This window comes from Dermacentor andersoni, chromosome 2 (assembly GCF_023375885.2).
Source record: "Dermacentor andersoni chromosome 2, qqDerAnde1_hic_scaffold, whole genome shotgun sequence".
Lineage (NCBI taxonomy): Eukaryota > Metazoa > Arthropoda > Arachnida > Ixodida > Ixodidae > Dermacentor > Dermacentor andersoni.
Window position 1 is genome coordinate 70858292 of NC_092815.1, and position 15411 is coordinate 70873702.

The 15411-nt window shown below is 44.8% G+C and overlaps 1 protein-coding gene across 5 annotated transcripts in view; it reads left to right on the top strand.

Annotated features, from left to right (window-relative positions):
- The window catches only part of Set2 (SET domain containing 2), a 131190-nt gene that overhangs the window by 39960 nt on the left and 75819 nt on the right, over nt 1-15411 (top strand). For all 5 annotated transcript variants that reach the window (XM_050188819.3, XM_055076995.1, XM_050188820.2 and 2 more), the window contains one exon: nt 3310-3725. In XM_050188819.3, the coding sequence (XP_050044776.1) occupies nt 3310-3725 (416 nt within the window). The remainder of the gene's footprint in view (nt 1-3309; nt 3726-15411) is intronic.

Here is a 15411-nt window from a genome sequence, read left to right on the forward strand (position 1 = left end):
CGTGTCACATAGCTCAACTGACTTTGTGTCGTGAAAATGTAACGATTTTTTTTAGTAAATAGAAACACTTCACGATATCTCACGTAGCGGGCAGCGGAATTCTGTCACGTCATGTGGATTGCATCAGGCGGATATTACTTGCATTGCAATCAGTGTGATGTTTGTAATCATACAGTTAGGAGACATGTCCCAACTGCGAAATTGAAGCCGGGTAGTAATAGTTGCATCCGTTTAGCAGCAGCTATGTGCCTAGCACCAGTTTGGACATGCTTCCTGGGATTCTGTGACGAAATGCTTTGGTCTTTATACCCACTTTATAGCCGCGCCTGAAAGTATAGTTATGCGCATCGAACGCTTTTAAAAACGAATGATACACCGCTGTGCTTACCTCTGTTGCGCTGCACATCGCTCTCGTGTGCTCTTGCACAAACGACGGCCTCCGATATGCCGAGCAGTTTTGTCTACCGCGCAGACAAAATACATACTGTAGGACGGGTGCGTGTGTGTACTTTTCATCTTTCTCAGGGCTGCTGTAAGAGCAATGATAAAATAAATCGACTCGTCCAAATCAGTGTATTGTGCTGAGAAGTTGCACGAGTTAATGTCACGGGCACATTGTTTGTTGCTTCATTTTACTGGACTGTCTGGCCCCTCAGTATTTGTTCACTTTTCGCGCAACTACCCGTATCTTGATCGCCATCTTTTGGCTATGAGGCATTGCAAGAAAGTTAGCTTGGACAGTCCGTACTATGTCGGGAGATGCCTCACTCGGCTCTTCGCTTCCCCACCGTGACTGTAGTAGCGTGACATTTCGGACTCTGCACGCAGCGCAGTTCGTTTCATAAAGCGCAGCCTTTGTGCGTGATGTGCCGGCTCGATTCTGCACCAGACACTGAGCTGCCGTGAACTAGTTCGCTATCTCGGGGTGAACCGAATGGACCTGCGCTCTTAAAAACAGTGTTATAAATCAATGCGGCAACCGCAAACCGCGTGGCCCAGTTCGCGTTCTGCGTCCGTTCTCTCCTGTCCCTTCCGCGGGCGGTATCGTGTTTTTACAACATTCCGTTGCTCGTCGCAAGCTTCCCGCGCGTGGCGCACAAGGTGTTTGCGCGCGTTGGTCCTGGTCCCAATTAGAGGAAACGGCGCATTTCTAAAGCCGACATGTATCAGTCTGCCATCGCCGCTCCCTCCCGCCCCCGCTTCTTTAGGGCAGTGGAGAAGTTGAAGATCAAGGCGTCAGACATGCAGTCGGGGGCACTGTGTCAGAGAAAAAAAAAGGACGCTTAGGTGGTGGGGGAGTGCAAGCGGGAAGAAGGCCTTACGTTCACGCCCCTGACGGGAAAAAAAAAAAAAAACGGGTCGCAGTCGCGTGGCTCCAAGCTAGACACGTGCATCTCCGGTCCACACCGTACTGCCTTCAAGACACTCGGCACACGACAAAAGGTCCATTTTGGCGGCGCGGTTCCCCGCGCATCCTTTTGTTCAACCATTGGTTTTATGACCCCCGGCTGCTAAAGCCGCCGCTTCTCTTTAACCGAGGCGGCACTTGGCGACAAGCGCAGGCGGCGGGTTCTCTTTTGAAGTCGCAGCTCACGCGTGTCGCACTCGGCGTAGGGTGCGCGCCTTTTGGCTGTTCTTGCCCGGAGGGCATGACGCGTGGTCGTGCGAGCCGATGGGGTCTTGCTGCCGCCGGCCGAGTCTTGGTCCCTTTCGGTTTTACGACACCTCTTTGTGAGACTTCTGCTTCACATTTCGTTGTCTTCTTCCTCACTCTCTGTTATGTTGGTCTTGTTTCTCATGTCGAAGTTTGGCAAAAGGCTTTCTTTTGTGCTGGCCGATATTGCTGGCGTCGCTTTGAGATTGCTGCCCGCCTGCTTTCCCCGTTTTCTCCCTTTCTGCCTTTATTTTCAAGCGCCTTCGCGTACGAGCGCTTTAGCCGAGGCGCTGGTACGCGAAGCGCGACTTTCCCATTTTTTTGAAGCAAAAGAAAAGAGGAAGAGAAAAAGGCGGCCCTTCAGTTCCGGCCTTCGGTTTTGTGATGACCATTTCAGTCGCTACGTTCCCGGTGGTGCCGCCCCCCCTTTTTTGGCGGTACGGCCGCTCGTGGCCCGTGCACGGCCGCCAGCAGCCGCAGTGCGCGCCCGGTGACCTGCGTGAACGGTTGGGTGCCCACCTCGTGCTGTCTGCGTGGCGGTGTTTCGTTCCTTTTCACGCGCCGCTATGGAGGTCTGTTCGCGAACGGTGGACTTCGGCAGCTGGTTTCTGGGTCCCTGCTACGGTCCGGCCGCTTTCGTCCTGGGGCTGTTTGGGTGAGCGTAGGCGTAGTGTCCCTAGATACGGCGCCGTGATCAAACGTTGCGGTGATATGTGCGCCGCCTTCTGTGGAGTCGCATGATGTTCTCTACTTGTCGTCTAGCGTCTGCGAAAAGCATCGGCAACGCCGGTCGCTGCCGACCACTTACCGCGAATTATTCCCTTCGTCCTTTGTTTTTGTATCGGTTTCGCGGTCGAATTGAATGTCATCGACTTGCGTAACCTTCCTGAAGCCCCCTTGATTGTTTCTTCAGTGTTTTCACGCTGTACTGATTGACAGCAGGGTTCTCATTTGCAGCAGTCATAACTCTTGTCTCCTCGATGTTGATAGCCTATGAGAGTTAACATGCACAGGCCACAGCGTAGCTTCGGGATGTGAAATCTCTATCAATACCTACCAGCTAAAAGTTTTTTTCTGCACGTGCGTATATCCCTATTATAGCATCACGTGTGCAGAAGGCAGTGTAACCAAAGAGGTAGGATTGGGAGGAAAAAAAAACATTCGCGACAATGAAGCTGTTATTCGAGATCTGTACTTTAGCCCCTTGTACAGGGTTGGCCACTTTAGGGGAAGCACATCATTAGTATTCAAGAGCTCATGGCAGCTGATGTCTAGCATAAAATTCATAAAACTATTATTTCATTTATCAACATCATTGGGCATTATATATGGCACATTTCCTCTACCCCGTGTAGTAGAGGAAATGTTGAAGCTATACAGGCTTGAATACTAATGAGTTTCCCCTAATTGTAGATGATCCTGTACATGTCATTTAGTCCTGCTATTGGTGCTGGTACAAGCAACAGCTGGTACAGCATCTAGTTTTTGGCATTTTCTTGCTTTATTCTTGGATTTAGCTATTACAATGTTTGCAACGCACAGCCACGGGCAATTAACTGTGCAAAAAGCAAAATTTGTTTGCATTGTCCTGCTAAGCTTGCCATCGACCTAGTCGCACAGAAAAAGTAATCTAAAGGAATAAATCTTCGATGCAGGGAGGATGATGACGAGGCGGCAGCGAATCACGTGGCTGCAGCCAAAGTGGCTCGAAAGATGACTCGCCTGCGCAACAAAAGCAACACTGCGAATGCTGCACAACAAGACAACAGTGACATCCAAAAGTCAGCGCGTCTCAAAGGCATTTCAGTGGACAGTGTGGTGACAAGTGCGAGTGACAGACCCAGGAGTGGTGACAGTGGTGATGCAGTGGCTACGAACTGTGCGGTGGTTCTGTCAGTGATGCGAGACAGTAGTGCGCACTCCACAGACGGTAAAGCAGGAGACCCGCCCATGACAGAAGCAAAAGCAATGGCTGATGACGACGAGGACACAGGCCATTCTGTGGACAGTTCTATGCAGGACGAGTCGAGTCTGGCATCTGCGACAGACAGCCAGGCATCGTCAAGTGATGGTGAGTAGCTGGAGGACCTCCTGTTTTTACATCGCTTGTTTTGCCAAGCAGCTGTAATTTATTAATGGAATAACGTAACAATTCTATTCCAAAGGCATTCCTTTTTCTGCTTCGTCATTTGTACGAGCGGCCTGCCCACATTATCACCAGGATCAGTCAGTCCTAACTGGTGGATGATTAATAGAATTGCGCAAAAGGGATGTTTAAATTATATTGACCGATGCTGCTTGTTAGTATTTTTTTTTTCAGTATTCATGTATTTTTAGCCCAGCAGCATGTTGGGTCTCCAGTATGGAATAAATACATAAATATACTCATACTAGTAGTTTGACCCTATGAAAGCAAAAATTCAAGGAAAGTAACTTTTGCCTTATAGTTTGACTCTACCATGCAGTCTGTTCAGCACATTGTCTAGGACTGCATTTTTTTTTTTTTTTACTAAAGTATATTGCTTTCTAGATACAATTTAGCTGAGAAAAAAACATGATTTGGGACAATCTGTTTTCACGTTAACTGGGATGTGGATGGGCAAACAGCCTTTGCTAATTGCTGTGGATTCATGTTTGAACATTCTGCAACTCTTTAACTTACCATCCTCATTGGCAACCACCATAGTTCCCTACAATCATTACTAGAGGATGCTCTCTCGCTGCAGTCATTAAGCTACCAAGGGAATGATGGGTAGTACATGGATTTGTCCTATCTTCGTGCTTGTGAATTCAGACGTCCTTGTGGTTTTGTTTATTACGCTTTATCTGCCTTCATTAACCTAAATTTTGGAGCAATCTATACCTTCCTAAGTGCAGAAGACCCTGTGATTACACACAGTTGCTGCTAATTGCAGAAGTTCAGCTTGTTAAGGTGGCCAAAGTGAAAACGGCCATGGATCTCAACGCTCTGGCTTGCTGTGAGAAATTCATAAGAACGTTCTGTGCTGCTTGTCGATGGCATGCATATATGGCATAATGGTTTCAGCATTGGGTATTATAGGCCCTGTGTTAGAATCCTGCCATGGGATATTATTAATGTTCATTTAATTATTTATTCCCCAGTACCTTGCTGAAAGCTACGAATTTGCAAAGTCACAAAGCTGTTTGAAGCCAGAAGGATGAAGTTTGCGAAAATTCATGTACTACCAATTGTTCCCATGCCAGCTGAACCACTGAACCTGCACCTCCCGTAGACACTAGCACCAGAGTTCCCTCTAGTAATTGTGCGAAACTCTATAGCAACCACCTTCTTCTCTTAGCTCATATTTGCCCCACATTGTATGCTCCCCGTTGACGCTGCCCTCGCTCTACAGTTTCTTACTACATAACCTACTGCAGTTCACGACTGATTTCGCAAGTTTTAGGCAGTCATGCTTCACTGCATAAGCTTATTGCCTGCTTTTGTCTCGAGAATGTATGTACAGATGCTAAGGCTTTCGGAGCCTGCATTGCGCATACTACAAAACCTGCACAAATTGCCAAGCATGCAAGCTGTGCGATCACTCAGTGGCTTGGGCATCTGGCTTTTGAGTTCATATTTCCAATTTGCAATCCCCACTGGCTGTGATGGGCAACCTTTTGTTCTTCATTATCGTCTCTGTTGTGACGTCAGCTGCACGGAACTAATGCACCAATGGCAAGCTACAACCACTTCAATAGCATGTCTCGGCCATACCACCAGTTTTCTTACAGTGCTCTTTTCTACTGCTTTCTTGCTGTATCTTTGTTGCTTTCTACAGTGAAAATGGTTCTTTGCTGTGGAATCTGTGAGCACATAATAGCTGCATGCATGTTCTTGGATATGATAAAGAGTCATGGTAATGCACTTTGCGGGCTGAAAAGTTGACTATAGTCGCCAAGATTGCTTGACATTGTATAGTAGCAGGAAAGAACCTGTGAAAAGAAGCAAAATTACCCTTGCCTACAGTTACCTTTTCTTTTTCTTTTTAACTGCACTATTTGTTCGTAATTGTAGTTCGGTTGTTCCTGGCATCTAAGTTCCATTTTTCAAGGCTTTTTCAATTTCCTAGTAAATGCTTTTCCTAGTTCATGTTACCCAACAGTGTTAGGCAGTATCATTCAGCAATTTCCATTCATGAAAGCTCTCAAAAAGGAGAAAGAAACAAATATACCTAGTTTTCAAAAAATTGTTTATTAACAAAGGTTTTTCATGTTAATTCCTGGAGTAACTATCAGGCTCATGCAGTTTTGTTTTTAAATCAGTGCATTCATTGCCTATCAAGTTATGGTAGGCTTACTTTGCCTGACATATTGCCATAATAAGGCTTGAAGCAAGAGTCTGAGTTGCTCTTTTCTAATGCCACTGGGCATTCATGCGCCATCTGGTCAACCCATAGGCTAACAGCGTGGTGAAGAGGTGGTTTGTTTTTAAACAGTATTGTCCCATTTTACCACTAGGCACTTGATCAGAAAGTTGGCAGTCTGTTGTTTATTAAAACACTTTGTTGGGATAGTTGGTACGTTGCTTTAAGAAAAACCAGCCAAAAAATACCCCAAAAAAGACGCACACAGTGAACATGCAAGAAGACAGGAAAGGGCACACAGGCCAACCTCTTTCCTGTCTTCTTGTACGTTTCCTGTGTGTGTCTTTTCTTGACTGGTTTTTCTTAACGCTATTGGTTATAGTATAGCTTGACTTAAGAAGCACAAAACCAACTGTACTCACACTTATACAAGAAAAAGAATGACTCAGTATGCTTGGAATGGGAAGCATGAAGGTGTCAGTACCCCCCCCCCCCCCGCCCCCCACGCACACACACAATAAAGAAAGGCAGAGAGGAGATAGATCATGTACACACTATCTTGAACAATATGAATGAAAGCTTCCCCACAAATGCTATACATAGGATGTGTCCTTTGCTGCGTAACTAATAGACAGAGGACGAGAACAGTACACTAGTAGCACGAAGAGCGCTTTCCCAAGGATGTATTCTGAAAAGTTTGAAGAGCTGCTCAACTTCAGTAATAAGGAACTCATTAAAGAGGGTGCATGGCGTATCAGCTGCAGAGTGGCTGCAGCTTGGGAGTGTCGTCTGCTAGAAATGTGCTCGAACGCACTAGCCCTTCCGCCTTGGCACCATCCTTGTCCTGTGCTCATGTTTGCTCGATCACACTCCACTATTGGTTGGACTCTGTCGCAGCTAGCAAGCTTTTCCACATGTCTTAGATTTTTATCACAGAGGCGCTCGCTACCTTAAGAACAGCTTTTGAGCCTTCCATGCCAGCAACTATGTCGCTTTTGGGTAGCAATCACTCTCGTGCAAAACAGGCTTTGGCAATACAAAAATTTAGCCATTTCTTATCCTTGGTCCCTTTCTATCCTATGAGAGGGATTTGAAAATTTTCCCCTTGGAAGGTGTGCAGATTAGTGGAAGTAGCAATTTGTTCATTGTATTCTCTTCACATTCAATACACTCTAGATAACAGTCGTGCAACAAATGTAACACTCAAAAGAAAAAAAATTTCTTTGTTCTGAAGTAGCACACTAACATCATTGAGAACATCATCATTGTTTCCAAATGTGTTCAAATCCTATTTTGGGAACAGGCAAGTTTGGCAGAGCTAGGTTCGGAGAATAGGAGATATGGTCAACCACATCATTGCCTGGCTGGTTCAATTTCTGCATTCGGATAAGTACCTTATCACATGGAGCATTGAGCTGAAAAAACAGGAAACTTTCACAAGATTTCCTTACCATGTCTTTTAGATGGCCACATGCAGTTTATCCTGAACTTTACATACATAACTAGTTTGTGCTCACTATGGGTCCTTTGAGGAACTACAGTAAACGCTCGTTAATTCTGATTCCGCAGGGATGCTATGAAAATTCTAATTATACGAAATTCAAACTAACGAAAGTCAGAAAAAAATCGCTCAGTTAAGGCACGTATGAAGTCCAACGAGACGTGAGCACGCGTACACACACGCTATGCATCGTTGGCGTGAACAACAACGTCTGTACTTAGCACTGGCGCAGCCAACTTAACGGGACGCGACCAACGCGGTCCGACGTGCCCGACATCGAGATGTCTCTTGCTCCACCCGCAAGTTCGCGCCAGTCGGCGCGGAAAAAAAAACACAAAAAACTGTTGCAGTTTCGCCCGAAAAAGGAAGCATCGATTGAGACAGCAAATTAGTAGATAGCTATACGAAGTAAGTATAGTAGTTATATCAGCTTTATAGACTTGTAAACATTCGCTTACTAACTAAATTCACAAGTACAGTGTCGCATGCACAGGTAAACATGAACACATCTCGCTCGATGAGCGCCGAAACTCGTTGAAAAACGCTGGAGTGAGGAATCGCAGCAGTAGCAGCGAGCGAATTGACCTTCGTACAGAATGCGAACGAAACGTAGAAAGCGCATCGCATAATAAGCTACCGCGCCGTAAGCAGCATGGATGGATGGATGGATGGATGTTATGAGCGTCCCCTTGGGAATAGGGCGGTGGGTTGCGCTACCAAGCATTTGCTGTTATACTGCCTAATGTCCTACCTAGTTTAAACAATAAAAAAGGAAGAAAAAAAAACACTATGAACTACCACACCCAAATTTTCTGATCCCCTTTTGCGAACTGTGCTTTTGTACGTCTCCGTTTTTTGTCGTTTCCCTGCTCTTCCACCAATCCTCCAATCGCCTCTTACTAATGCCTATTGCGGACATGTTTATTTTTCCACTGCTCCCCCTGAACCCAAGGGGTTCAAGGAGGCCAGTGGTGCCTAAATCGACCGCTGGGTAGGCGTCTGCACATTCTAATAAAACATGCTCCATAGTTTCCCTAGCTTTACCGCAGCAAGCACATGCTTCTTCTTCCTTCTTATATCTCACTTTATAGGTGTGTGTTCTAAGGCATCCCGATCTTGCTTCGAAAAGTAATGAGCATCCCTTTGAGTTATCATAAATTGTTTCTTTCTTGATTTCGTTTTTTCCTCTTAAGTAGTTACTCATGGCAGGTTTCTTTTCCATGCAGCAGCCGCTGAAGTAGAACGTCCCCTGGAGCACTAGTCCCCCCTCCCTCCGCCTCACCCCCATGCCTCACGTTCGCGATAAGAGAGGGCGCACATCCGCCCCGCCTTTCTCACTTGAGCACGCAACATTGAGCCGCTTTCGCCGCCTCCACCCTCACACGCTTTCTCTTGCACATATGGCGCACTGCGATGATTTTATCGCCCTTGAGCTTTACGGAACCTCACGGGAGCAAAGCGACCTGCAACAGAGGCGTTGGCCATGCATGGCCAGCCGCAAACGCGTCTCTCTCCAGTCAGGCCTAAACAAAGGCTGCAGATGGAAAAAGCAAAACTGCGCGACTCGTGCGGCGATGCCAGCATCGCCAACGTGCTCCCGCGCATTAGTACTCTCCCCATCCACAATGGCACGGAGTTTGAATTATTGGTGGCGGTGCGGATTTCTGTGTGAATTAGCGGGATGTCTTACATATAGCTTTCAATACATTGCTGGACGGACCACGGCGGCTACTTCGACTTATCCGAAATTTCGAATTAACGAGTTGTGAATTAACAAGCTTTTCCTATATCAGGCATTGTTTGGGATATCATTGGCTTTAGTGAGCTTAGAAGAAATTGTGAGGGCTATACATTGCTGACAAATGTCCACATCCTCTCCTATAGAGGACTACCAGATAAGAAGCAGTTTGGAGTAAGATTCCTAATCCATAAGGACATAGCAGGCAACATTGGCGAATTCTACAGGATTGATGAGAGGGGGGCAGTAGTCGTGATAAAGCTGAATAGGAGGTATAGAATAAAGGTAGTACAAACCTACGCTCCCACTTCCAGTCATGATAATGAAGAAATAGAGCAGTTTTATGAAGATGTTGAATTAGCGATGCGGGAAGTGCAAACCCAGTATACTGAAGTCATGGGCGACTTCAATGCAAAAGTGGGGAAAAAGGCTGGGGAAGAAGCAGGCTGGTGAACAAGCAATTGGCAACTACGGCGTGGATTCTAGGAACACTCGAGGAGAGATGTTTGTAGAATTCGTGGAAAGGAATCAGCTGCAAATAATGAACACCTTCTTCAGAAAGCGTTGGAACAAAAAGTGGACCTGGAAATTCCCTAATGGTGAAACAAGAAATGAAATTGATTTCATACTTTCTGCCAATCCCAGCATAGTGCAGGATGTAGAAATGTTAGGCAGAGTACAGTGACCATAGGTTTGTGAGGGCTAGGATTCACCTGAATTTGAAAAGAGAGAAATAGGTCAAGAAGAAACAGGCCAAACTACATGCAGTAAAGCGTACAAGCAGACAAATTCAGGCTGGTACTTACTAACAAATATGCTGCCTTAGAACAGAGAGATGAAGACATAGAGGTAACGAATGAAGCCATAACTAGGCTGGCTTCATAAGCAGCAATTGAAGTGGCAGGTAAGGCACCAAGACAACCAGTATTTAAGTTCTCCCAAGTAACAAAGGGCCTAATAAATAAATGACAAAGAAGGAAAGTGTCCAACTCAAGAGACCAGATAGAATTCGCGGAACTGTCAAAACCAATCAACAAGGAGAAAATAAGGGATATTTGAAATTATAACGTGAGAAAGGTTGAGGAAGCCGTAAATAATGGGCGCTGCCTGAAATCGGTAAAAAGGAAACTTGCGATTGGACAAACCAAATGTATGCACTGAAAGATAAGCAGGGTAATATCATCAGCAATCTCGAAGGTATAATAAAAGCAGCGGAAGAATTCTACACTGACCTGTACAGTACCCAGAGGACTCAGGAGTACTCTATTCGAAACAATAATGAACAGTATTCAGAAACTCCTCCTATAACTGGAGATGAGGTCAGAAGGGCCTTGCCAGGCAAGAAAAGGGGAAAAGCGGCAGGAGAGGATGGAATAACAGTTGATTTAATCAAAGATGCAGGAGACATAATGCTTGAAAAATAACAGCCCTTTATACGGACTGTCTAGCGACTTCAAGGGCCAGAGAACTGGAAGAATGCCAACATTATACTAATCCACAAAAAGGGAGACGTTAAAGAATTGAAAAATTATAGGTCCATCAGCTTACTTCCAGTATTACATAAAATATTCACCAAGATAACTTCCAATAGAATAAGGGCAACACTGGACTTCAGTCAACCAAGGGAACAGGCAGGTTTCACGAAGGGGTACTGTACAATGGACCACATCCATGTGATCAATCAAGTAATCGAGAAGTCCGTAGATTACAATCAGCCTCTCGGTATGGCTTTCATAGATTACAAAAAGGCATTTGATTCACTAGTGATACCAGCAGTCATAGAGGCATTACGTAGTCGAGAAGTACAGTATGCTTGCGTAAGTATCTTGGAAAGTATCTACAGATTCCACAGCTACCTTTTATTCTCCACACGAAAGGTAGGAAGAAAGCTATGAAGGGGTCATACAAGGAGACACAATCTCTCCAATGCTATTTACTGCGTGCTTGGAAGAAGTGTTCACCTAATAAACTGGGAAGGCTTAGGAGTAAAGATAAACGATGAATATCTCGGCAACCTTCGATTTGCAGATAACATTGTCCTGTTCAGCAGCACTGGGGACGAGTTACAACGAATTAGTGATGTCCTTAACAGAGGGAGTATAAGAGTGGGGTTGAAGATTTATATGCAGAAGACAAAGATAATGATTAGTCTGTGAAAGAGCATGTTTACCAAGGTCAGTTACTTACAGGGGACCCTGGTCATGAGAAGGAAATTCACAGAATAAAAATGGGTTGGAGTGCATACAGTAGACATTGTCAGATCCTGACTGGAAGCTTACCATTATCATTGAAAAGAAAGGTGTACAATCAATGCATTCTATTGGCGCTGACATATGGGGCAGAAACTTGGAGACTAAGAAAGAAGCTCGAAAACAAGCTAAGGACTGCTCAAAAAGCAATGGAATAGTGAATGTTAGGCGTAAGTTTAAGAGACAGGAAGAGAGCGGTGCGGATCAAAGAGCAAACAGGGATAGCTGATATGCTAATTGACATTAAGAGAAGGAAATGGAGCTGGACAGATCATGTAACAGGGTGTCTACCAACCGGGAAAACCGGGAATTCTCAGGGATTTTGAGTAGTCTGGAAAAACTCAGGGAAAACTCAGGGAATTGGCGTTCTATCAGGGAAAATTTGCTGTAATTTTATGGAAAGGGTCGAAAGTCGAGGTAATGCTGGCTCGAGTAACAGACAGGAATCGTAATGAATCGTCTTTGACGCCCTGTCGTCGGCTGAGGAGTTGCCAGCGTACAGTCAACGACCGACTTTCCGGATTCCCGATAATTTGGACGGCTTCGCGGCACCACGACCTACCCCATAGAGTCAATATATCAGAACGCCTGAAATTCCAAACGTAAGAACTCTTCGCCGTCCGATTCTACGGAGGTTTTGCCGTGACCGCAGGTCAGAAACGGCATTAATCAAACCCACCACTGCTGCCATTTTGATTACCTTGCCGTCTCGAATCGGCGCTCTCGCACGCAGATCCGCTGGCAGCTGTAGCCACCACGGCGGAAACGATAAACCTAGCTGCTTCGACGTTCGCTATTAAGCTTCTTGCCGTTCGATGCCGTGTTTTTTATTGAAAGAATTCGCTGCTGTCAGCAATGGCACGGACTCCTCGTTTGTGGTCCTCGTGATTGGCTTAGAAGCTTGGAAAGCACGGTGCGTTGCATAATGCCGGTTCCCGAAAGTCAGCTTCGCCTCCGTACACGAATGCTACTTGGTGAAACATACGCAAAAGTATTGCAGGGAAGCATAACAAGCCTGGGAAGGGGCTATTGCCGTGGGACATAGTATGTATTCCGTAATTATACACGCGTGCATCCGGTATCTCCTATCACAGTACGAGTACCGATATGGCTAATACCTGTACCGACAGGCCTTCAGAACGTTTTCGAATCTGCCTGTGGCGGTTTGAGACCTTAAGGGCAGTAAATGACATGCATTTATTTTTTCCAACTGGCCGATTTTTCGGACGTTTTCGCGGCCCCTAGGGAGCCCAAGAAATCGGACGTTCACTGTACAACTAAGACGACGCTTCAAATGGTCTGCGGAGCGAACGCGTGCCGGAAGGACCACAACAACAGAAGGGACCTACGCATTGAGTAATGAACGGGAAAGGATGCGTGCTGCCGCCGTTTTGAAGGAGCTTGAGCTCAAAAAACAGTGTTGGCTGACGCCGAGATGCAGGTGTCCCTCATCCAAACCAAAATAAACTCTTTAAAGCAGTGAAACACAACACTGAGGCGTCGTGCGCGGGTTGAGAGTATGTAAGGACTGTTGAGGTTGACTTACGAGCTGGTGAGAGAGAATCTCAATTGCGACAGTGTTTGGGCCTGATACCACTGAGCTTGCTATCAGTTGAAAGAAATAGGTCATATTCAAAAATATTTGCTTCTGTATGCATCTCCTTTTTATTCGTATTTGAGAATGTCCGACTCGATTTGCAATTTTTTTCCAGGTCATTTTATTTGCTATGCATTTTACGAACCCCTCCCTTCTATTCTCCTTTTGAATAACATAAACACTACTCCTTAGTATTCAAATTGGATTAATTCGTTTTTTTTTTTTTTTTTCAATTTTTCATATGCTTACCAGAGAGTGACAGCATCGGGCGAGATGGTTTCAGCCCGTCTTGACATAAAACAGTTCTGCATCACTCAGGGAATTTCGCAAAGACACTCAGGGAAAACCTGGAAAACTCAGGGAATTTGGAAATGTCAACTTGGTAGACACCCTGTGTAATGCATAGGTTAGATAACCGGTAGACCATTACAGTTACAGAATGAGTGCTAAGAGAAGGGAAGCGCAGTCGAGGAAGGCAGAAGACTAGGTAGGGTGATGAAATTAAGAAATTTACATGCTCTAGCTGGAATCAGTTGGCACAGGATAGGGGTAATTGGAGATCACAGGGAAAGAAAGGCCTTTGTCCTGCAGTGGACATAAAATAGGCTGCTGCTGATGATTATGATGATGGATCCTTTCTCAACTTTATTGACATGGATTATTCCTTCCACATTTCAAACACAATCAACATCACCTTTACACTGAATTTCTGTCGAAATTTATTGTGCCTTGGTCAGCCAGTCTGTTGCCACTGCATTGACTGCTGTTTACTTCATGAGAGGGGTGGAGCCCCACCACCTCATTGACAATTGCCGAATGCATAAAATAATCTGATAAATCCCATTCGAAATGGGCAAACATTGCACGTGGAGCAAGCACAGAATGGCATTTCTGACCTGTGTTCAGTGATTTTTAAACCTGTTTTGTGAACACCTTTCTAATTCGCACTTGGATGAATAAGTTTTGCAAGTATGCATTATACCCACAGTCTTCTACAGGCCTCTTTGTATAGCTGAGAATGTCGCCTTGTGCACAGAATCGACATTCTCGACAGTTGCTACAGCTTTTAGCTGTGCTGTGCATGCCTTATCTTCAGTCAATCTGCTTCCTCCTCTGGAGTCAGCAATCCATTTCTTCAACATGCTATATGAAGGACTTTGCTCACCCATACTGTCATTTAGTTTGTTAACATTCTTCACATTCATACCTTTAAAAAACATTGCGTGATCACTGTACTTCTCCATTAGGCAAATTTCATTTTACTGCTGCACAAACACACACTGAACTTCTTGTTTACACCGCAATGATGAAATTATGATTAGAGTGCTTAAAAAGTACCCCTTTACCACATACTGCAACTATACTAATCTATCTACCTCCTTCCATTTTAGGCCATGTGCTTCAAGCCATCCTTGTAAATAGCTACTTTTTCTCTGCTACTTGTGCAAAGTCTGTTTGTGTCATTATTTATGTTCTTTTTATTTTTGACAAACCATGCATGTTCACCTCGTGCACCGCCTGCTTATCTTGGGGGGGAAAAATTCACATCAAACATTACAGCTAGTCATTTAAGATGGTGTATCACGATTGGTTACTTTCTACATGCTTTCTGATCTTTCTGAATCATTGCTGTTTCTTGGGTTTTCACACATTGCACATCTTTCTAAGTTCATGGATTGCAGCATTCTTGCACATGACCTTGAACAGCCATCACAGACCATTTGCAGTGTGATATTGCCAAACTTACATGATTTGCCTTTTGCTTTTGAACATTTTTCACTGTATAACAACTGCCATTAGATTATAACTTGGTACAAGACACACTTGCCCAAACATAATGAACATTGTTTCCTATTGATAGCAAGTAAAGCATGCCTAATCAGATTACATGTGCTTTAGAATAGAGTTGTACAATTACGAATGATTGCTCCAGTATGTACAGTTATGCAGGTACAAAAAGCTTGTGTGCTTGGGTGTGCCAACAACTCCAACCTCTACAGCATCACTAATAGCCCAGCTGTTTCCTTGGAGTGTTAAACCCTGTCAGTGAATATCTTATTTTGGACATCTTTTGTGATTACTGTGTCCCCAGCATAAAGTACAATAGCAATACATATTCCATGAATATAGTAAGCAAAGAAAAAAAATGTTTCTCATAAGCTCCATTATAGTATAAATGATTGGCTACATAAAGGAGATAGCAAGGTTCTACCATCAACACTGCATTCAGTTCATTAGAATCAAGAATGGTAAGAGGTGCATAAGTGCTGCAGTGTCCTTGAATATTGTGAACTCATTTTGTACTATTTCAACTCGAGCGCAACACATTTGTCTAGAAGGGCAGGTC